Raw genomic sequence first — 25,211 nt, 5'->3', positions numbered from 1 at the left:
TCTAAAAGACTTTATTGACTTATCTGAATGAGTAGTCAGGATGATTCTCACAAAGTTTTGGAGCAAATATTCTAGACTATGCGATAAAATTTTCAATAGTCTTGTGAAGAAATAATCAATATGTGTTTTGTGGCCTTATTTCAGAAACTTTTATTTTTAAGTTTTTCAATAGCCATGCATAAATAATATTCTCTCAAAAATACAAACATGTACATACATGTTGCTCACATATTATGGTAGCCCCGTTTGTGCTATATAGAGTGAATTTACACCTTTGCCATTAACATGTTTATAAATAACTGAAAAAAGCACAAATGTCAGCGCATGTCAAAACATCCCAAGGGCCCCAAAAACCCCTTGGTCCCCAGAGGGTTAAGCGCGCTCTTACGCACGCCGTTACTCCTCGTCTTTGTCCCAAGGGTCTTTTATTCGTTCCGCCTTCTGCTCGTCTAGCTGTCCTCCAGTGGGCGCACTTGTCCAAACTCTTCGCCCATCCCGGCGTCCGGGGCACCGTCGCCACCATTCGCCAGAGGATTTGGTGGCCCTCTTATGAGCGCGACGTTCGTCGTTTCATTGCCTCGTGTACGGTCTGCGCTCAGACTAAGTTTTGTAATTCTCCTCCAGCCGGTCTGCTGCGTCCTCTCCCGTTGCCCTTTCCCCCGTGGTCGCACATCGCTTTGGATTTTATCACGGGTCTCCCTCCTTCTGGGGGGAACACCGTGATACTTACTGTCGTTGACCGTTTTTCTAAGACCGCTCGTTTCGTTCCGTTACCCAAGCTCCCGTCTGCCAAGGAGACGGCCAAAATTGTCGTCGACAAGATTTTTAAGATCCATGGTCTCCCCACGGATGTTGTTTCCGATAGGGGTCCCCAATTCTCTTCCTTATTTTGGAAGGAGTTTTGTCGTTTGATTGGTGCTTCGGCGGTTTGTCGTCTCTCTTCCGGTTTCCACCCTCAAACCAATGGCCAGGCCGAACGAGCTAACCAGACTATCGGTCGTATTCTCCGCAGCCTCACGTTTCGCAATCCTGCTTCCTGGTCTGAACAGCTTCCCTGGGCTGAGTACGCCTTCAATTCTCCGCCGTCCTCCGCTACAGGATTATCCCCGTTTCAGTGTTGTCTTGGTTACCAGCCCCCGCTATTCTCCTCACAAGACTCTGACTCTAAGTTACCATCCGTCCAAGCCTTTATTCAGCGTGCTAAACGCACTTGGAGAGGGGTTAGATCTGCTCTTTGCAAGTCCCGTTCCCGTACCCGACGGTTTGCTAATAGGCATCGAGTCAAGAGCCCTCGTTATTCTGTGGGTCAGAGGGTTTGGCTGTCCACAACTAATCTTCCTCTCCAATCCTCTTCGCGTAAGCTGGCACCAAAGTTTGTCGGCCCGTTCCGTGTTCTTGACATTCTTAGTCCTGTCTCTGTCAAGCTTAAATTGTCCGCAAACCTTCGGCGCATTCACCCGGTCTTCCATGTGTCCTGTATAAAGCCCGTTATTCGCGCTCCTCCTCGTCCGGTCACTTCTCCTATCCGAGTTGAGGGCGCCCCCGTCTATAGAGTTCGCAAGATTCTTGACGTCCGCCCTCGAGGTCGTGGCCATCAGTTTCTGGTGGATTGGGAGGGTTATGGTCCTGAGGAGAGAAGTTGGATTCCATCCCGGGACGTCCTGGACCACTCGCTGATCGATGACTTCTACCGCTCCCGCCAGTCTTCCTCCTCATCTGCGCCAGGGGGCGCTCCTTGAGGGGGGAGGGGGAGGGGGGGTACTGTCACGATCCTGGTATCCTTCTCCTTTACTCTGTCTCCCTCTGCTGGTCATACTTGTTATTGCATCCTCTTACACACTCTCATTCACACTCATGGTGTCTACCACCGCGACGTGGAGTTTCCAGAGGTCAAGTCAAGTCACCTTTATTTATATAACGCTTTTTACAATACAGATGATATCAAAGCAGCTTCACAGTGATAACATAAAAATAATACAACAAAGTTTGTTTCTATAAGAAAATTGCATCATCGTCCACCTTAAGTAAGGCAGATCAATAATATTGTTGAATATAAATGTCCCCAACAAAGCAAGCCAAAAGCCAAGGAAACAGTGGCAAGGAACCGAAACTCCATCAGGTGACAAAATGGAGAAAAAACCTTGGGAGAAACAAGGTAGTTCTTGAGTACGCTAGTCCAGTATGGGGTGGACTACCAAAAGGTCTCTCTGATGAGTTAGAAAGGGTCCAAAAACGTTGCTGTCGGATAATAGGTGTTCCAACTTCTTCTCTCCCATCACTGAGTGAGAGGCGTGACGAGGCCACTATACGTACTTTTACAAAACTACTCAAGGACAGTTCATCACCACTGCATTGTTTCCTGTCTGTGGCTCCAACACCTACTTACCTACTACGACAGCGTAGAGAACTTATTGTGCCCAGGAGTAAATCAAAAAGACATGAACTTTCTTTTATTCCACGTGCTCTTAAACTGTTTTATAAATAACTTGCAGGTTCTGCTTGTATGAAGCCTGATGTATTTCAGGTTTTTGTATGCATCTGTTTTACCCCTCCTGTTTGTTTCTATTATTTTTATTTTTTGTACTTTTTAATTAGGTATATATGGTTGTCTTGAGTATGTGTTCTGTTTGATACATTTCAGGGTTTTGTCCTTCAATATCCTGCCTTGTCAAACTCTTAAATAAACTAAACTAAAAAAGAAACCAGCTCAGTCAGGTGCAAGTTTTCCTCTGGCCAACAAACGAACAGTGTATGATTATGATTCAGGCAGCATTACAGGTCAGAAGTCAGATTGGATCAGAACATTCAGAATATTTATTTAGTTCCATCTGGTTGGAAGTCGGAGTCATCATGCTGGCATCTAGATGCGGGTGCCATAGGGTGCCCCGTCTCTGAGAAAGCAGGTCCGTCCTCAGAGGAATGCCCTAGGGAGGAGCTGTCGCGAGGCACGCGAGTTCTGGGAACCAGGTCCAGTTGGGCCAAAAGGGTGCAACTAGCAAGACCTGCTCCTCGTCCTCCCAAACCTTGCATAGTGTCTGTGCGAGTTGGCTTACTGGGGGAAACGCATATTTGCGTAGGCCCCGTGATCAACTGTGTGCCAGCACGTCCGTTCAAAGGGGGCCCCTCAATTAGGGAGTAAACCAACTGGCGATGCGACGTGTCCGGAGAGTCAAACAGGTTTACCTGTGCTACTCCGAAGAGTCTCCAAATCAGTTGGATAGAGTGGGGATGGAGTCTCCATTCTCCCGGAAGCCCAGTCTGTAGTGAGAGCTCGTCGGCTGCACGATTGAGCACGCCTGGGATGTGAATTGAATGAAAAAGCCGCAGATCCTTCTGGAAACCCGGTGCGTGCCGTTCTGCCACGCCCATTTTGGGATTGGGCCGTGAAGCCAGTGAAGCGGCCCCATATGGAGCAATTCCAGCTGCGATTCAAAACTCGCAGGTCCAAGGGGGTAGGGGGCGTCAGGCGAACTGATCGCATTGCCAAGTCTGTTGGTACAAGGACAAGAGAAGACCAGGCCAGGACATTTACTTGATGTTTTGTTTATGTGTGTGTGGCAGTCGTCCATGAGGGGCTGCTGCTTTTACTTTCGTTTGATTATTAAAGTGTTGAAACGTTCGCCAGTTCCCATCTCCTTCTTTCCTGAACAACTAACCTTGTTACATAAACTTCCCTGCTTCATTTCTCTTTTTAAAATTCCCTCACAATCCTCTGATGTCAGCTGTCACAAAGCTGCTAGGCCAATTACAGACACTCGGTTCAGTGTTGCCAAGCCTGGAATTGGGCTACTTTTACACTTTATACTGCTGTGGGTTGTAGTTGTCTTTACTTTAGTGTTTACTTTCCGTGGGGAAGCAGCTTGTGTCTAACTGACACGATCTGGAACTTTGTTAAAAATAACGTTCATCCACGCTTAATGTTTTGGAGGCATGTTCACAAGGCAATGCAAAGAATGCACAACACCATGTAATCCTCAGAGGTGTCTCTATCATTTTGTTGTTTTAGTAACTGCATCTGCATAAAAAACAACTACATGAGCGAATCGTTGGGCGGGGCTAAAGAGGCAATGATGTAAAAGTGGGTTTTGATCTTCTGCAGATATGACGAGTTGTTTTGGGCAGCTTGGTCTCATTAAAAGCAAAAAAAAAAAAAAAGTCATGGCATGGCAGTTTTTTGGACTAGCAAGGAAGTTTTGAGTTTCATTTTCTGGTTCCATGAAAAAAAACTTGCTTTACTATACAAATACTTTGTCATTTCATTAATTCTCTCAATGTTTTAAATGTCGGATGGTTATATAATCCAAAATTAAGATACTAAAAAGAACATCAGTTACTTTGCAATCTAGTTTTGTTTTTTATTGTAATAAAACATGTCTGTAAATCCCATGTGATCACATTTAAATGAATATTCTGCTTGAGCTCTAAACGGCACATTAACACTAACATTACCTGGCTGTTCATATTGTTTTAAAATGATGTATTACCTGGAGTGTCTGTGTGCCCTTTGTATGTTTAGAGATGAAATCTTCTGGTAAAGTCTTCAACTGAAGCTCATCAGATTTCTGTAGAGATATTTTACTCTCAGAAAAAAACACCCTCTGCCCTCATGGACCTAGACTCTTCATATTTGGCTAAGACTTTTTGTGCTATACACTTTTTGTGTATTACAGATTGCATACAAACATTGACCGTGTGAAATAATGGCCCTTGGTAAATATAAAAATATAAACTTACTTTTAACTCCAGTTAAACTACACAGACATAGGAATAGATGATACAAAAAGTTTTTTCTCCAAAATTATGTGTGCTAAAATGATTGGTTAGTTGGGTCTTGAGATCAGAAAGTCCCAAACTATGATCAGACCTCACATATATAACCACAATGTGTTTGGTAAGCATCAAACAGCAAACTCATGTTTGCCAGGTATTACTAGAGCTTTCAGTAGTACTGGGTTTGATGGTCAGATGAGACCAAAATAAAGTTTTGTTGGAAAACATCTGGGTGAACAAACCCTTTAATTAAACCGTAAAAGCTCCCTTCATTTCTTATGTGGAAATTTGACATTCCCACCTATGGTGAATTTGCAGAAACTCATCTTTGATAGTTTGTTTTGCTGTTAATATTTAGCAAATTTTCTGCTTGTTCTTTGGCACAGATAACAAGTTCACTAATATTTTTGCTGAGCAATGGCGATGCAGATATCTTAAGGGGACGGTTACAAAACCAAGAGAAAGGGCACATGATCACTGATGTATATATTATGGGATATATTATATATATATATATATATATATTATGCACAGTAAATAATTCTTAGTAAGGCAAAAGCACAGAAAAAAATAGTTTACAAATTATTCATTTTTAAATTATTTTAATTGACAATGAGCAGGCCTAACAGGCATTAGTATAAACTGAAAAACATTTTGCTGAAGGTCTAAAATGACTTCAAGGAACAGGTTTAATCATCATCTATCCTGACAAAACTACCGGTACTAACATTTTCATTATATTATTCTTATACTTTTCATCGGTCAGGATAAATCAGATATTTCATTAGATTGTCTGCAGAATGAGATGGATGTGATTTCAGAGCGAAAGCCTGAGCCGCTTCTTCCCAGTGTGAACTCTCATGTGAATCTCATGTGATTTTTGGCTTCTGTTTTTCCTTCCTTGTTCACATCCAGCAGGTCTAAAAGAAACATTAAATAATATGAGATTTCAAACAGGAGACAAACGTGAATCTTAAAGTCAAGATCACTGATGAGATTAATAGTGATTTTAATCCCATCAAATCTGGTCGACAACTGCTGTGCACGATTATGATCTATTGTAATGTCATGAAGATGATTTGTGTTAAATCACTAGTTTGGTCATGAAGCTCTAGATGGCGCAGGCTTGACATGTAATCTGTAAGCAATCACATAGTTATGCATAAAATTTGAGAATTTGTTGACAGACGGTCCCCTTTCAAACCAAACGTCAATATGTGTTGGACTGAAGTTAAAGCAAATTCATGCCTGTACAATAGAGCACCGCACTTGCACCGCACACCATAAAAGAAAGAAATAAAATGTTTAAAAGTTCAAAGTCAGAATAATACACTTGGGTTATGTGCTTTACTCTGTCATTTTTTATTCTCGACCTGAAACAATGTAAATCTAGCGAGTATCAGCATTTTCTTCAGCATTATAAATGAATGAGGACTCAAGAATAAACACCAACCTCTTTAATCTTCAGTATCATGAGGTTTCATTCTGCATCACTGGCTTTATCTCTGTCCTCTCCTTCCAGATGCTTTCTGCTAGTTCTGCCAAAAACACAAACAAGTTTTATTTTAACAGATAAATCATTTTTCAGATTTCAGTTTAACACAGTTTGTCCTGTTTGCCTGTGTTGGTTAATCTGGCTTGAGATGTTTTTTTCCCATTGGATAACTTTAACAATTATTTACTTCTCTTTAAATGTTAGAAAGTCATGTGAGTTTTTCAATCTTGGAAAACAGCACCGAACGGCACCCTCTTCGTTAAAAGCTAACATATGGAAAATTGGAATAATTTCATTGTGGCCTTTTTTCTATTTTTGTATGAGAGCTGCTTTCTGTATTTTTTTTTTTTTTTTTTTACATCAATATGCTGTAAACAGATCTGTTATCTGATGCACTAACACCATGTTTTATGCCTAATTTTCCTTGCATGCACATTAAGGAAATTAGATTCTGACAGACATCCTCTGTGAACGGCGCTTTTTCTTGCGCGGCTCGAGCAGAGGGGGGGAGAGAGAGAGCGGGAGCCGGATCGTCGTTGAAAACGGCCAGACGACCCCGCAGGGTGGTTAAATCCATCCCGTCGCACTCAGGGCAGCCGCAGTCATGGCCAATCAGGAAGCGCATATGTGCTGGTCTCCGCCGACGAGTGGGCCTCTACACGAGGCATAGGTGATGCGAGGCATTTGGAACAACGCCTCGGAAATTTGCTCTTAAAATTATTTTCTGTTGAAAACCATATTTTTTCCACAAAAATAAATTTTTCCACAAAAATAAGTCTGGAAAATGGGGGGGGGGGGGTCGTCTTATATTCAGGGTCGTCTTATATTCGGGTATATACGGTATGTTCAGGGAAAAAACACAACGGTCAAATAAAAAAAAAGGGTAAAAAAAGAAATAATCTAACTACAAACAATAGAACAAATAAACAATAGAGCACAGATACTTTTCAGGATTTTCAGGTAGATCTAACATAAGCTTTCAGGTACAAAAATGTAATAAAGTAAGTTAGTGGCACATGACAATTCTTCAGCACAACAAGTTTTAGAGGCACATGAATCAATCCCTCGGCACATGACACAATCCGTCTGCACATTGCACAAGTTCAGACTGATCTCATGAAATGGCGTGTGTATGACACGCCAATTCGTATTTCCATTTTTGGCGTGCTATCAACACGCATAATCGCTTTTCAGCGTGTTTATCAACGCCTTTGACTTAACGTTATATTACTGTATTATGTATATATAAATATATGACCTACCCCAACCCCGTCCCTAAACCTACCCGTCACTGGGGTTAATACCATTTTATGAGTCTTCTCCTACCATCCTAGGAAAAGAAATATCGCTCCACAGATGTAGATATAGATTTTGCTTCGTTTCGCTCGGACATTTAACGGCGTACACATACACGCGGAATCACTCGGACATTTAATGGCGTAGACATACACGCAAAAGATTTCGGCGTGGACATACACGCGGATAGCACAAAATGCGTATAGATAACACGCCACTTGAATTGAAAGTGGCGTGTATGTTTACGCAAAGTCATGATGTCATGTTGACAAGTTTTAGTGGCACATCAATCAATCCGTCTGCACATGGCAAAAGTTTTAATGGCACATGACACAATCCGCTGGCACAAGTTTTAGTGGCACATGAATCAATCTATCGGCAAATGGCACAAGGTTTTACCGGCGCATTATGATGCTATCCGTCGCCACTAGGGGTGCAACGATTCACATTGCTCACTGTTCGGTTTGTATCACGGTTTTCAGGGTTCCTGCACACTTTTGAAAGTCAAATTTAAGGCTTTTTAAGACCTTTTTAAGACCTGAAGAAATCAAAATTAATACCGTACATTAGGGCTGTGCAGTATTGACAAAAATATATCTTGATATTTTCAACGTTTTGTTGATAATAATTAGATGATATTTTACTGATTGTGTTTTTGTGCTGGTGCCATGGCTGGTTTAGGTTTGTTGTTGACAGCTGACTCACGAAGATATTCATATTTTTCATATTCTATGCAGTGGTCAGTTCACAGCAGTGACAGAAATTAATATTTTAATTAAGGGGCAATATTTGCCACCTTAAATTGATTTTTTCAGGGGCATTTTCACCTATATATGGACATTTTTTCTAAACTTATTTAGAGTTATGCATCACCTTTAATTTCAAATACTATCATTCAAATGAAATTATACAGTAATTATACAATAATACTTAATTATATAATAATCATACAGTACCACTGTTACAGTCAAATTAAATCATTCAATCAAAATCCATCTTTGCAGTGCAGAGGTGACAGAAGCGGCATCAGAAGTGGCATTAATTTATTTACACTCCATTTACAACTGCATAAATAAAGCTATGAGATATATATTTTTAAATCAATATTTAAATATGAAATGATTTCTAATTTTAACATTTTATTTAAAGGGTACTTTAAATATGAAACCGCAGCGGCAAATCACTGTCTTAATAAGTGAGTTGAGGGAGTCATTCATTCAACCGATTCGTTCAAACGGCTGATTCATTCGGGAAAGAAGCAAGTGATTCGTTCAAAACGCGGATTTCAGTCAAGAAATCATCGCTGTCGGTTGCATTGAGACTCTGCTACGGTTTCATTTTGAAATTATAGTCGGCGAAATAAAGGGAAAACAAACAATATTGACAATATTGTGTCTAAAAAGTAACTCAATGTTAACTTATTGTTAATTTAACTGTTGTATAACATAAATATCACAATTGGAATCGTGCACGGGAAAGCGGCACTCTTTCTGATGTGATATTCTAATATAAGAACATAATATGATATAAATATAAGACAAAAACTAATTTGGGGACAAAACAGTTACACTGCACACATCACGCAGTGAAAGCACGAGAGAAATGCGATGTCAGCTCGCAGTGCCTCGTACATTGTTAAAACAATGATTACAAGATCATAATAGACAATACACATCGCACACCATACGCACATAAAGAATGAACTTACAACTGAACTGACATTTACGACCTTTCTTCTCCTTCTCTCCTCTCGCGTGGAGGAGACAGTTATGCTGCCGCGACTCGCGAGTGACGCGAAATGTCACGTGAACTAGCAACTCCACAAAGATAGAATAATAAATAAATAAAAATACGTACGCTAATTAGATGGTTTTAATTTGGAAAGCTTTTAGATATGTCTAAGTAAAAGTGTCATCTAAAATTTAAGACCTTTCATAAGTAAAAATAAGACTTTATAAGATTTTTTATGGCCTTAAATTTTAAAAATCTAATTTAAGACTTTTTAAGGATCCGCGGGAACCCTGGTTTTGGTACGGTAAAGTATGTGCTATGTTCAGGGAAAAAACACAACGGTCAAATAAAAAAGAGTTATTGCGGGGTGAAGAATTTATTGAAGGTTTGTAGTGTAGCAGTCCTTCAGCAGCGATGTTAGCATGTTGCCCTTCAAAAATCTTAACCCAAAGTTATGTCTGTGAGACAGAACTTTATACATGAAGACAAATGGGCTACAAACAATAGAAAACTGTTAGGGCCATCCACAGGAGATCGATCTACCCTGCAATCTACTCTGAGCAATGCTGTTTCTTTGTCATTCACACCAATCAGTTTCTATGGGCCATACACCTGTATGGGCTATTCAGTTTCTATAGGTCATACATCTGTATGGGCCATTTGGTTCACACCTTTACAGACACAGATAGAGTTGATTACATCTGAGGCACAGTAACAGTGTAAATGCATCGGACTAAAGTTAACTGAAAATACACATAATCTTTGAATACTTATAAAATAAACACGGATTTTCAGGTAGATCTAACATTAGCTTTCAGGTACAGAAATGTAATAAAGTAATCAAATGTAAAATAACATTAAATATTTAAGTGTATAAATTAAGGATTAATCCTTATTAGTTACAAAAGCTATTCATCAAGAGCAGTGAGTGATTTCCGTGTCTTTTGTTGTTTTATTAATATTAAAAACACAGACAGCAGGAAAATTAGGCTGCTGTCCCTTTAAGGCATAATGCATCCAGTACACTGATACTGATACACATGCATTGTCTTTCTCCACGGTTTACGTTCACATAAGACACAATAGACTGTGTTAGCTAGAATACTTGCCAAGACGGGCATGTTGACATAATTGGTGTGTGAAGCTGTCTGTTCAAGTGCAAGACTTGAAAGAAAACTCAATATTGCGCGCTGTCTGAGATGGGCACTCCTATTGAACAAAGTTTACAAAAAGTGACCAGTTTATCCACGTTTTTGATCATCGCTCTTGTAACGTATTGGAAAGCCAGTATGCGTAACCATCAACAGAAACATACATTATCTGAACTCTGTCTGTTTTACATGTAATTTTCAACCAACCATAATAAAGATGTCGTCAGAATGCGGGCCGATCCGTGGGTGGATTTTTTACAGAGAATCATTGCACCCCTACAACACACATGCTACAGGTGGATAAGAGAGAGATAGCCCAGAGCCAATTTAATGGATGGGGATTATCAGGAGTACATGATTGATAAGCACCTATGGAGGGAATTTGGCAGGGACAACGGGGTTACACTCCTACTCTTTACTAGAATTGCCATGAGACTTTTTTGACCACGGAGAGTCAGGACCTCGCTTTAAGTGTAGGGACACAGCAATCTGATGTAAAAAAAAATAGCGGAATTGAAAGCTGACTGTGTTGTCGCCTCTCATCCCCTACATGTTGGCCAAAAAACACACTTAAACCAAAAGTACTACAGCCGGCTGTCAACTTGCAGGTGCGTTCATGTAAGGAAGTAGCTCTCAGTGTTTCCGCTACATTCATTCTGCCGTGGCGGGCCGCCACACCTAAAATCATCCCGCCACGGCTGCAGCTTCTCGGTCCGATATTGTATGTGTTATTGTTAAGCCCCACTAAAGGCATACAAAACATTGTAAAGCACCATAAAGTTTTTGCACTATATTCCAAGACTTCTAAAGTCATTCAATAGCATAATGTGAGGTAAAAATGTATATTTAAGTCGTTAAGTTAAAGTTAATGGAAACTCATCTCTCCTCAGTCATTCTACATTCAGCATTCAAACAGCGCGTCACGTTCGGTTACGACAGTAACACGACGACACTTTCTTCAAGATCAATGTTCCCATTATTATACTTTATTTGTAGATAAAGGTCTATAGTTTGCATAAAATTACTATCTTGCTGGAGTTTATAGCGCTTTCTAAATCATATTCCTTTCTCCCGGGTGTCTGTTAGATTACAGCACTGGAGTAGAGAGCACTATGAACTGTTCTTCATGCGCACTGTAAGTTAACTGAAATTTAAAACTGTTAAAAGAAAAGGCTCAATAAACTGTTGCATAGATATAATACATTAAGCATAGATAGATATAATCTCTTCGCTTTGTGCTTTGAACTTCTCAATGCGAAGCGCTGCACGCTGTGACTTCGCGTTGCTTCAAGTGCATCACTCTGCGCACGCGATGCGCATAATCGCTTTGCCGCTCTTATTGGCGCCTTTCATGTTATAATGCTTAGGGGAGGTTTAAACACCTGGGATAAGGGGGCGTGGCCAATGGGAATATCACTCATGGGCCACGCCCCCTCCCCCTGGCGAAATAGGCCTGCCACCACGGCTGGAAAAAATCCTAGAGGAAACACTGGCTCTCTATATTAGCTGGTGTCTATTTTCATCAATCAAAACACAAAACCAAAACTAGGACTGCAGATATACAAACCGTAAACTCAGCTTACCGTTTTATATATTAATCATGCCGATCATTTTCTTCATTCCACTCATGATTATTATGAAAATATTTGAGCGATGGAATACTCAGGTAAAATTTCAAATTATAACAGCCTTCTAACTGTACCGTTTTGACTTCTTTGCTCGCTGTTTTGCTATTATTGACTTTTTCACTTAATTGAATAGCCAATCGTCTCTCTCACTGAGAGGCCGACGTTGACTATACATGCCGAATCAGCCGAAAAAACCTGAGACTAGAGCCAACGGGGCAGAAAAAAATAAAGCCGCCTTGGTGTGTCCTGGGCTAAACGTCTCATCTAAAGGACGGTGCTTGTTTCAGTATAATGTGCTGGTCAATATACTGGGCCGTTAAGACCCACAGACGACAGGGTGAGCAGCGCCCCCTGCTGGCCTCACTAACACCTCTTCCAGCAGCAGCCCAGTTTTAACAGGAGTCTCCCATCCAGGTACTGACCAGACTCAACACTGCTTAGCTTCAGTGGGCGACCAGTCTTGGGCTACAGGGTGATTTGTCTGTGCCTAATGGTGCGTTCACACCAGACGCGAATAGCGCGTCAGGCGTGAGTGATTTCAATGTTAAGTCTATGCAAAGACGCGTTACGCGCGTAAAAAATTCCTGTGGCGCGAATGAGGCGTAGAGCGCGGCGCGGTAGACGCTAATACGCCTCGTTCGCGCGAATTGAGCGTCTGGCGCGTTACGCGCGAATGTTTTATGTAGTGCTTTTTGTGGATTCTCGCGTTTGACGCGAACTCGCGTCTGCCGCCCGAGTTGAAAAATCAGAACTTCTGCGTCAATTCGCGCCGCGTTAACCAATCAGGAGCCTGCTTGCTGCTGTCACGTGGTAAAGTGACAGTTTATAATGTTATTTTATGTTTGGCCTCAATAAATTATTTTGTAATATGACAAAAATGCTTGGTGTGCAAAGCAAATCTTTCACATAAAAACTCGATTTCAATATATGAGAGATACTCATTTTGTATTGAATGCTATTTATTCCATATCTATTCTAGATTAACGTTATATGAAACATTATTATTCTAATGTAAAGACAACAAACACAATTTAGTGTATACAAACATTTAAAAAAATCACAGGATAGGTTTCACTTTTGGAGGCTGGCTCCATTTATTATCAAAACAAAAATAAATGACAGATTAGGTGGATGCGGGCGAGGGTGAACCTCGCGCCGGGCTGTAGAGCACGGGCTCGACAGGCATAGACTACTCGAGGCCGAGGCCTTATACGGCCTACGCTGTCCTCGTCAGCGTCCTCACCGTTAGGTCCACCAAACCTAGCTCCTGGAGCAAATTGTGAAACCCTCTGGAGGGTCTGGTGGACCCGAGTACAGCGACGATGTCCCCTAGGCATTTGTTTCTGCTCTTCAGAGCATATACAAGCGGTGACTCTCTCGAATAATGCTAATGCTAGATAAACATCTAAAAAGATGGCCGCCAACGGGTTTCGAAACTTTCACCTCCGGATTTCGCCTCTGACGCGCGTAAATTTCGCTTCAAACTGTTGTTTTTACGCGCGTCAATTTCGCCATTGACACGCGAATTAACACAAAGTGGTCAAGCGTCAAACTAGACGCGGTAGACGTCCGGTGTGAACGCACAGTAACTTACACATAAGAGACTGTTTGCTCAGCACATAAAGATGAACTACTAACCGTGATCTCAGACTGCGGTGATGTGGTTTCTCCTCCTCATGGATCTTCATGTGTAGCTTCAGATGAGTTTTAATAGTGAAACTCTTTCCGCACTGATCACACGTGTACTCTCTGCTGTGGATCCTCTCATGTGTTTTCAGAGATGTTGACCGACAGAATCTCTTGTCACAGTGTGAACACTTGTAAGGTTTTTGTCCAGTATGAATTATCTGGTGTAATTTTAATCTGCTTGCTAAAATAAAAGTCTTCTCACACTCAAAGCACATGTACTCTCTCACACCAGAGTGTATTTTCTCATGTATTTGTAAAGTTTGCCGCCGTGAGAAACTCTTTCCACAAACAGAACATGAATGTGGCCTCTCCTTCGTATGAACTGTCAGGTGTGCCTTCAGGATTGATGCCCTAATAAATTTTTTGCCGCATTGCCTACATGTGAACGGCTTCTCTCCAGTGTGGATTCTCATGTGTCGCTTAAGATTTTCTTTGCGTTGGTAACTCTTTCCACACTGATCACATGTGAACGGCTTCTCTCCTGTGTGGATTATCATGTGACTCTTAAGGTTTCCTGGTCGGATGAAGCCCTTCCCACACTGATCGCATACATGCGGCCTCTCTCCAGTGTGAACTCTCATGTGAATCTCTCGACTTTTTTCTTGTCTGAAAGTCATTCCACATTGATCACAAGTGAACGGCTTCTCACCCCTGTGGATCATCATGTGTACGTTAAGGTCCCTTGATCGGACGAAACTCTTCCCACATTGATCACACTTAAACAGCTTCTCTCCAGTATGAACTTTCATGTGAGCATCAAGATTTTTTTTGTGTGGGAAATATTTTCCACATTGTTCGCATACATACGGCTTCGCTCCAGTGTGGATCCCCATGTGCACCGTAAGACCTGGTTTTTGTGTGAAGCTCTTCCCACATTGATCACATGTGTACGGCTTCTCTCCTGTGTGGATCCTCATGTGCATATTTAGACCATATTTCCTTGAGAAACTCATCCCACACTGATCACAAGTGAAGGGCTTCTCTCCTGTGTGGATCTTCATGTGTTCTTTGACGTTTCTTAATCGGGTGAAACTCTTCCCACATTGATCACACTTAAACGGCTTCTCTCCAGTATGAACTTTCATGTGAGCATCAAGAGTTTGTTTCTGTGTGAAATAGTTTCCACATTGTTCACATACATACGGCTTAACTCCAGTGTGGATCCTCATGTGCAGCGCAAGGCCTCTATTTAGTGTGAAGCTCTTCCCACATTGATCACATGTGTACGGCTTCTCTCCAGTATGAATTCTCATGTGATCATGAAGATATTGTTTGGTAGAGAATCTCTTTTCACACTGATCACACTTGAACGGCTTCTCTCCAGTATGAACTCTTGCGTGAATTTCAAGACCTGCTTTTTGGGGGAATCTCTTCCCGCACTGATCACATGTGAACGGCTTCTCTCCTGTGTGGATCCTCATGTGCATATTTAGGCCATATTTCCTTGAGAAACTCTTCCCACACTGATCACAAGTGAACGGCTTCTCTCCTGTGTGGATCCTCATGTGAATCTCTAGACTAGATTTCCTTGAAAAACTCTTCCCATACTGAGTGCAGGTTATAGATTTCTTGGCACTCGTTTTCTTTAAAAATGTTTTTTTAGTCTTTGATCGACTCAACTGGTTTTCTCCAGGTTTGACATGAAGTTCCTCCTCCACTTCACTCTCCTCGTTCTCTTCCATCAGGTCTGAAATGAAAGAGAAAATTTCCTTTTCAGTACATCAAAACAATTCATAAAGAGGATCATGAAGTAAAAGGACATAAAAGTGAGCCCTGAAGTAACAAAGTTGACAACTGCTGTAACATTTTATGATCAGGGGCGTTTCCTCTGAGGCAGCAAAGGGAGGCGGTGTCTCCTCAAAAAAAAAAAACGATGCGAAAATAATAGATATTACAAATAATAAAAACGCAAATTAAAAATGTGACATTAAAAAGTGTAAAATTTACTTGTTTTTAAAAAGTAACTGTCCAACAGCGACACCTTCAGGTGAAGTTACAGCAGGATGCCGGGCCTCTCTTGCCTCCCCTGAGCCCATTGAGTTTTATGTCATTTTTTAATTAATTTTTAGTCTTCATTTTCATTCTTCCCTGCACACATATACACCTCTCCGGCCAGGTTATAGCTCTAATCATTCTTTTCTTTTGTCTTCATTATAATTACTGTTTTAATCCCTCATTTCTTTGATCAAACTTCTCACTTCACGTTCTTTGACACTATCAAATACCCTTCTTGAAAAAATAAACATTTCAGTGAGCTTTACAATTCAAAATTATTCGTAAACCATATTCTTCAGTCAGTGTGGCATTGCACGTCAAGTTCGTAGAAAGTAGGGGTGGAACGGTACATGTATTCGTATTGAACCGAAACGGTGCGGGCGTCACGGTTCGGTCCATGAATTTACACGGAGAACACATGGTATAAAATTAAATAAAACTTGCGTGCAAATTAATTGATGTAAAGCGGAACTACTGTTAGATACGCAGGTTCTTTAGGGCCATATAATCTGTAGCCCTGCGTTAGCCGAGCTCCGCCTATGTATGCAGTTTCTTTGTAAAGTCGACGGTCCAGAGAGTGAGTCAAAGATAGCAGCACCAAGGACGAGTATGGCGAGTGGTGGCGACCCACAAGAGTTAGAGCACCTGTCTTTAAGATCGCAAGTTTGGGAAAACTTCGGTTTCCCAGTCAGTTACAATTAATTAAACCAACAAGCTTCAATATTAGGTTACTCACTTGCGCGCGCGCACGCGCGCACACTCTCTCTCTCTCTCTCTATTTCTCTTGCCCTGGTTAATTTATAAAAAAAATTATTACAGCGCTACTTTATTTCACTTCAGAATTCTAGATCTGAACTGTAGATAAACGGGAGGGGAAAATCAGAACTATATATATTTTCCGTTTGACCAGCAAAACATTCATGAGTCATGATGACAGCGGTTATCTTATCTATTTATCCAACCCATTTAAAAACAGTCTGTCGGTGCCATCTTTTGGACATTCATCATATTGCATTGGTTTTCATTTCTTGTCCTCAAACAGAGCACTAATCTGTTTATTTTTAAGTTACACATTCTACATTGATTAAAAAAAGAAAATCAAAGGTAGTATTAATGGTAGTATTATTTTATACAGAAATACATTATTTATAATTCAGATGAGAATAAAGTTAGTGTTAATTAAAATTTTAAGGAAAACAAATATATTGATCTGAAATATAGCAAATTCATTTTAAATTGATTCAGATACAATTACCAAACATATCTCAAGGTCTTTTTGTCTTTTTATTAATTTAATTAATAAACTAATTATATAAAACTATTGTCAATGCATTACAAATAAACTGGTTCTATGCCTTTACTTTATTAATAAAACTTATTTAAAAAATACAAGGCTTAAAGGTATTGTAGGTAGAATTTTTTTTAAAAACTTTTTGCCAATTTTTTTTAAACTTTCTATATTTATCAATGCATAATTAAAATGTAAGTACTCTGGAAAAGAGAGTATAAAAATCGAGTGTCTGTAGTCCTCTCAGGGCTGTAATAAACACAGCTACTTATCTCCATTCACTTCCACCCCCTCCATTCTGGGCTCCTTCCAAAACCACGCCCCCAAAACACATGAACGTGCGATGCCGACAGCTCACAGCTGGAGGACGCGCTTACTAGCGCCGAGCGGAGAGGAGCAGTGCATGTAGTGACATCATGTCAGACTCACATGTAATAAAATACCTAACTTTATCATTATGAATATAAACAACTAACATGGCTGTTAATACTCACTATCAAGCTAGCATATCGATACTGTTAAAGTTTAAAATATATTGAGTTTGATTCGTTAACGAGCTAGTAACATAAAGCAAAGCTAAAAACAGGTTGCATTGATACACGTTTTCCCATTACAATCAGTTACACTGTGATGAAGGTGAATTTTGTGTAAGATTCATAACATATACGCCGTGTTTTGCATGTAATTGTGTCTCTTACTAGTCTCTTACCCTCCTCGAGTCAAACGAGTGCGCGCATGTGGGCAGCGCATGTAGCAGCGGGGGTGTTGCCATGGTTGCGAGAGAGTGACAGTCGCCTAAGCCAATCCTTTGTTTCGTCCCGGAAGGAAATAATGAGCTGTGTTTAGTGCAGATTAAACGGTCTAGAGTCACTCGATTTTTATACTCTTTTTATCAGAGTACTTACATTTTAATTATGCATTGATATATATAGAAAGTTTAAACAAATTTGGGAAAAAGTTTTTTAGACCAAAAACGACCTACCCAACCTTTAAGACATTTATATTCCTTTAATCCAGCCCCCAGAGAAAATGCTCCAATAGTAATTTGTTAATTACATGAATTACTCAAATGTAGTAATGCACTAGGTGGTACAGCCTGAGACATGCACAATAAAAAAATAATGGCCTTCTGCATTTTTGTTTTGCTTTTCCCTCCATTGTACCGAACTCGTACCGAACCGTGATGTCTGAACCGAGGTATGAACTAGAGATGCGCGGTTGGCGGTTATAGCCGCGGACTCCGTGGATAAACCGCGGATCGGGCGGATGACGTGACGAATTTTTTTTTTTAAATTAAATTCGGGCGGGTGGCGGGCGGTTTCTAGTCTCGCGGCTGTCATCAGCAGCGCCTTGTATCAGCGGATGGCGGGCGGGTGCGGTTTTGAAAATTGGTCAAAAACGTTGGTGCGGATGGATGGCGGACGGATGATGAGTTTTGTGATGCGGTTGCGGATGAAATAATAGCCCATCCGCGCATCTCTAGTATGAACCGAACCGTGACTTGTGTGTACCGTTCCACCCCTAGTAGAGAGCATTAAGTCCATATTAAATTCCATTATTAAAAACCATAGATTACCTAAGAAGTAAATGCGCTAAAAATCCGCCCTCATTTAATGATAATTTAACGGAGAAAGCACTGACACCTGCATGAATTCATCTGATAGTACGGGCAGAAAGGTTTTTTTTATTTAACACTTAAAATTTAAACAAGCATGTGTAGTCTATCTGTTCATGAGAGAACCGGTACCACAGAACGAGTGTAGCCTCTACATCTATAGACGTTTTTAAATCTGAGAACTCAAAAAAAGCAACTGAAGGGGAAAATCTGGAATTCCTTGTCTCTTCAGTATATCTTTTTCTTTTGAGTGATTTGATGAGTGATTGGCATATATAGTTTACAATCAAGCTATTAATGAATGATTTCTGATTGGAAAATGTGTGTTTATCTATTTCTTAGCCAATCAGAATCATTCAACTTGAACCAAGGACGTAGCTTAGACCTTTGTGAAGGGTATAACTACTGTGATCTTTGTAACTGTAAGCAGGGCGGCCTAGGAACTCCTTGTGAGTCTTGAAGCTGACTTCTGCCTGATGAAGCTGCAAACTATCTTCAGTAAAAAATGTCTTCAATTTATTATAATTCTGACTCTTGTCTTAAATTGACTGCACTTCTAACTCCTGATATTACATTGACATATAAAAAGGGTCATTATATCACCCCTTTAATATGTAAATGTAATATGTTTCAATATGTAAAATAAGTCTTTGTTATCCCCAGATGTGTATGCTAAGTTTTAGCTCAAAATACCCCACAGAAGTTTTTTTTACAGCATGTTAAAGTTGTCCTTTTTTGAGGGTCAGTAAAAATGCGTTATTTCATGCGTGTCCCTTTAAATGCAAATTAGCTGCTGCTCCCGACACAAAGGGCGGAGCTTCAAGAGCTTGTGTGTGTGTGTGTGTGTTAGCAGCTTCAATTAGCTCATGCAGACAAGCACTAAAATATCAGAAACCGTTGTGCCTTTTATGTTTTGAACTGGAGTCAGTTTGGTACCTTGGGTAGACGATATAAAGTACCTTTGGTGAAAAAGGCCAAGTATAAGAAGACTTTTATTCCGACTGCCATTGATATTTTAAATAGGAAATAGGGGAGGGGAGGGGAGGGGAGGGGAGGGGAGGGGAGGGGAGGGGAGGGGAGGGGAGGAGGGGGGGGGGGAGGGTGTATCTTAAATAGTGTGGTTGTCTTTTGTATTGTACTGTTTGTTGAGCCCTTGTCTAAAGACAATTTTCTACCCCCTGTGGGGATAGACAATAAAGCTTTTTTTTTTATTTGAATTTTGAATTTGAGTCGCACAATGATGGAGAGACTGAAGAAGAAGTGACAGCATGTAGAGCAACAGTACATTTCTGAATGGCTAGTTGATGAATTTATGTTGCTGATGTGGAGTTAACTATCTTTAAGTCATTGATTAGCATATTCTGTCATGATAATCTATAAATCGCTCGTGTGGGAACTGTTGTAAGATGCCTACAGAGAGACATGATATTTCATTTGTGTTGCGAACTGTATTGCATGTGAAAAGATAGATGCGACAGCTAGGGCTGGACCCGAACATTCGAATATTTGTTCGGTGGGTTGGTATTTGATTTGAAAATGTGACATTCGAATATTTTTTTTTTTTGTTGTTGTTGTTTTTTGCACACCTGGCATCCCCCTCGAAACGGTTCTCATTCGCGCTTGAATATGTTTTACACTATAAAATCTGGTGAAATATAATACTTAACATATAACTTCGTTATAGCTACTTAATAAATATATTTGCTTCTTCTTGGACTACTAAAAGTGTTCCTGCAACGGGAGTATTCTCTGGCTAGAGCGCAGAACAGCGGAGTGTGTATGGACAGAAGTGCATGCCTGAGTTTGTGTTTGACATTGTGGAAAATAGAATAATAGAAACAAAATGTATTATCTTTTTTTACCCGTTATTATTAATCTAAATCAATCTACTGCGAAATATAGGAGACTTTGAGATTTTACTGGGACTTCACGTCACAATTTCGTTTTTCTTTATTTAATTTTTTTTTATTTTTTTTATTTATTTAAATCTACCCTACTTTGTCAGTGAGAAAAATATTATAAGACTATACCTTATTAAAATATTGAAAGACCTGTGTGTGTGTTTTATATCACTAGTGCAGTGTCCATTCTCGGAGCATATAAGCCCTGCTCAAGGCGCGCCGCTTCTTTATTTAAATCTACCCTACTTTGTCAGTAATTTGTTAGTGAGAAAAATATTAGACTACCTTATTAAAAATATTGCTTAAAGGTGCTCTAAGCGATGTCACGCGTTTTTTAGGCCAAAACTTTTTTTTTGTCACATACAGCAAACATCTCCTCACTATCCGCTGGCTGCCTGTCCCCTGAACACACTGTAAAAAAACACGGTCTCTGCAGACAGCCCAGGCTCCACAAACGGCAACAAAAACAAACTGGGCTTACCCGCACCACGAAACATAATCTGTTCCAGCCAATGACTGACAAGAAGGGTTTGGGGGGTTAGTGTGCGGATGAGGGTCTAGCTAGCCTCTGTTTTGTTTGACAATAGTTCGAACGTCAACAAGAAGTGACGTCACCCAGGATCGCTTAGAGAACCTTTAAGTTAACAGACCTGTGTGTGTGTGTGTTATATCACTAGTGCAGTGTCCGTTCTCGGAGCATATAAGCTCTGCTCGCGTGAGGCGCGCCGCTTCCCGCTCGCGCTGTTCTGTAGTTTATTAAAAGTGTATTAATTCTGAACGTGTCGCGTCTTGCCTGTCTATCTATATTGCAACAAATATGACACTGCACTCCCTTGTGAAGTCGTTTGGATGAACGGTTCTCGAAATAATCAAAATGCAAACGGACACAGACAGACATACAGAGATTACGAAGCTTCGAATATTTGATGTTCATTACTACCGAAGCTTCGAAGCTCAAAAAATGGTATTCGGACCAGCCCTAGCGACAGCTTGAGCAGACTCACAAATGTGCTCGACTACAACAACTCTTCCTCTTCTCACCATGGACTGGGTGTTTCCTGGGGCGGGATTTATGTAAATTTTAGGGTTAGTGATGAAATAAAATCAGAATCATGCTCTCTTTTTAATGATGATACCCTAGTTGTTATTGACGTTGTAATCAGACTACTTGTCCGGTCAGGCAAGTACAATTCTATTTTACTTGTCCCGGACAAGCGTTAATGTCGAGCCCTGCTTTGTAGCATTCTGCACAGTGATATACGCTATGTCGATTAGCATTGCATAATAAATACACTCTATAGTTATGAAAATACCCGACAAAAGGAAGGAAAGGAAACCCCGGCAACTGTAGTGTTCAGTTTTGTTGGGTTTTTTTCTCCATGAGGCTGTGGCCTTCTTGTTTTACAATTCAACATTTAATGTTAAAAGAAATTAATAATGATACAAGAGTGTCACGGCTGTCATTCGTTATTTCGTTATTTTGAAAAGGCCTACTGAAACGATGGCAGGCGCTCTCGTCCCAAAACCTAATGTCACGTCGCCAGTTTGGGAACATTTCGGCTTTCAAACCAATGAAAAGGGCAAGCCAGCGAATTTAGATGAGCCGATATGCAAAATTTGTGGCAAAAAGGGTTCCTGTGACACGTGGCAATACATCTAATTTGAGGCGTCATCTCGCTAACTGTCATCCAGCCATTGAAGCGCAGCTGCCGCCTCAAGCATCAGGTCGCGGAGCAACATCAAAAAGAACAGCTGAGGCCGGTACCAGTCGACAATAAGGAGTAGCTGAAGTCTTTGCGAAATCTGTCAAATACAGCTGTGAAAGTAACAGGCATAAATGCCTTAAAGCCGCTGTTACCAAGTAACTAGTTCATGAGATGGTTCCATTCAACACGGTGAAGAAACCTGCATTCAAGTCAATGCTTCAAAAATATATTACTCCTCTCTATAGAAATTTGACGTAAACATGATAAACTATCAATATTTCTCCAAAACTGGACGCTTTTGAACTAAAAGCTGTAAAGGAACGTTGTTTAGTCAAACACTTTCATGACGAACGCATGGAAGTTTTTTCTTAATGGATGCAGCTGAGTCTCATAATTAATATTAAATGGATGCACTCACTTGGTTTTTCATTTTCATAACTCCTGACACATATTAATATATTACTGTCACCATATGATTTCAGAATAAAATAGAGGTCAAATACTGAAGCTTGCATGTTAGACCTTTGATGATACAGTATAGTTAGTCGAGGTAATTACAATCTTTACATTAAAACTAACAGTAACTTTGAACTAATGCAAACAAAGAACGTTTCAGTGCGCCAGTTAAAATAATATTGAGATTGACGAGATGTTGAAAAAAATCAATATGAACCTCTCTTTACTGACCATAATTTTTTTTATTTAAAAACAAGAACATTTTGTACCCTTTCATAGTTTAACGGCAGTGTTGTTTTTGGCAGCCCTTTTAGTTTTAGTCTTAGTCTTTTGGACGAAAATGCTTTTTAGTTTTAGTCACATTTTAGTCACTTATAAACGTAATAGTTTTAGTCAAGTTTTAGTCGACGAAAACAAAAAAAGGTTTTAGTCAAGTTTTAGTCAATTTAAAAAAAAATATAAAAAAAATGAGTCTTTAAAAAATAGAGAAAATAAAAGTGCAGCTGTGTCAATTTGTATCAAGTTCAAAAATGGGAAAGAAATAAAAGTGCCACTTTGCAATCTGTTAAAAAAAGAGAAAAGATTAGAAATCTATTTGGCAAGACAGGTCTATTTATCCCTGCATTAGTGGCTGCAATGAGCCTGTTTTGCATTGCACAATTTCTCAAAAGTCATGCTCAATGTTCAGCTGAGATCTGTACTTTGTTTTCAGTGAAGCTGAAAAGCCCATCTCACAGAGATATGATGTGGCAAAGGGAAGAAGAATGCACACAGCTCTCTGCCTTTCGCCTACTTAAAAACGTGATATATTTTAAAAAAAAAGATAAAATAGACATAACATACTGTGTTTGATATGGGATTAAAATGATGGGTAGTGTATGGGCAGTGTATAAGATATAAACTAATGATTAATTATTATATTGCTTTGTTCCGAACAGAGCATGTGAGCGGAGAGCGCATTTCTGAATATCCCTCCGCTCGCTCATTCAGCTCAGGCTCGCGCGCTCAACACAGAATGGCCTGCTGGTTCGAGAATATGTGGAATAAGAGCTGCCTCCGACTAAAGTTTTTATTCTAGTCGACTAGTAGTTGTTCATTTAAGCCATTAGTGGACAAATCGCCCCTTTATATTAATTTAATTACTTAAATAGGCTATACAGGATAATGAGCGTTATAGCCGCACTCGAGCGCACGACCGCACGCATAAAGCTTGCCACAAAGAACCGGCAAAAGTAATGATTATGAATGTGTAAAAAAATAGCAAGGAGACATTTAATTGTTTATTAATAAACTGGAGTTTTCGGTGTCGCAGCAAAGATGAAGTTGACGATGCGGACGCCATGAGCGAATAAAGATACAAAGGCATAAAACGGAAAATTTCCTCCCGTTTGGAGGAGACCTGTCACGGCAGTGGGGCGCGCCCCACACTTTGAGAACCGCTGGATTATACTGAAACTGAAAGTATGTCCATAAATCATCTCGTCGTTTCCGACCACCAAGCCCGTCTATTGGCTTCGATCGCTGCCGTGGTCCTTCGAAGATGTGTGGTGAGTGACTAGCCGCAGCCGCAGGTGTGTTGTGTGGAATCTGGTGCGCGCGGCGGCATGGGTAGCCTACCCAAAACAAGGAAGCGGCAGCATTGCTGATACTTTTTTTAGCTCCAAACAGACAGATTTCACGCAAAATAGGCAGAAATGACATGCTTGTGATTGTGAACGTCAGACTTATAATCATTTTCGTTCCGTCTCGTCTTGTCAACGAAAACTCGAAAACGTCTCGTCATGTTTTAGTCACCTTAGAGCCATTTTTAGCTAGTCATCGTCGCGTTATCGTCATAAAAAAAAGTGCGTCAACGAAATCATTTCGTTATCGTCATCGTTGACGAAAACAACACTGTTTAACGGTTTATAAATGTGATGAAGTGTATGAAGCTTTAAAACATGAATGTTTTTCAGCATCATGATTGAATGAATGAAGAATAAACACCAACCTCTTTGTTCTTCAGTATGTTCAGTGTGTTTCATTCTGCAGGGTTCTGGATCACTCGTGTTCTCTCTGTCCTCTTTAATAAACTCAGTCTGTGCAGATTTCAGCTCGTCCTGATGCGTTGATGCTCGTCTTCACTTGTAGGCTGATGGGAATATTTTAGTATTTATTGTTGAATTGCTGATCTGCCAAAATCAAAAATATATCAGTTACTGGGTTTGATTTTATATTAAGTGATTCTAAGCATTTATGTCTGTCTATCTATTCATCGTCTATCTAATTTAAAAATGATTGTTATTGCTAAAATATTTTTTATTTACTTTTAATTGTCAGATATCAAGAAATATGGGAGTTGAATACAAGTAATGTAATGTCAATTCTTGCAAATGGTAAGAAAACCAGTTGAAAGCATGAACAGAAATAAATGTAGCTACGTTTGCAAACGAGTATTGCACCTGTATCAATTTACAGGAGATCTGAAGACATCAGCATAATAAATTAGGT

General features: G+C 40.1%; 1 protein-coding gene across 1 annotated transcript; it reads right to left on the bottom strand.

Annotated features, from left to right (window-relative positions):
• Positions 1-9,931: 9,931 nt before the first annotated feature.
• Positions 9,932-24,841, bottom strand: LOC130096110 (gastrula zinc finger protein XlCGF57.1-like; the record flags this gene model as incomplete). The annotated part of the gene is made up of 3 exons (XM_056262764.1): positions 9,932-9,963; positions 13,666-15,447; positions 24,712-24,841. Coding segments are annotated over 3 exons (1,944 nt in total), but the record flags the coding sequence as incomplete, so codon positions are not given.
• Positions 24,842-25,211: the final 370 nt, after the last annotated feature.

The sequence above is a fragment of the Rhinichthys klamathensis genome, unplaced genomic scaffold, assembly GCF_029890125.1.
Source record: "Rhinichthys klamathensis goyatoka isolate OS25496 unplaced genomic scaffold, OSU_Roscu_1.1 h1tg000011l_1, whole genome shotgun sequence".
NCBI classification, from domain to species: Eukaryota; Metazoa; Chordata; class Actinopteri; order Cypriniformes; family Leuciscidae; genus Rhinichthys; species Rhinichthys klamathensis.
Note: the sequence above shows the minus strand (reverse complement) of the source record. Positions and strands in the feature narration are given on the sequence as shown.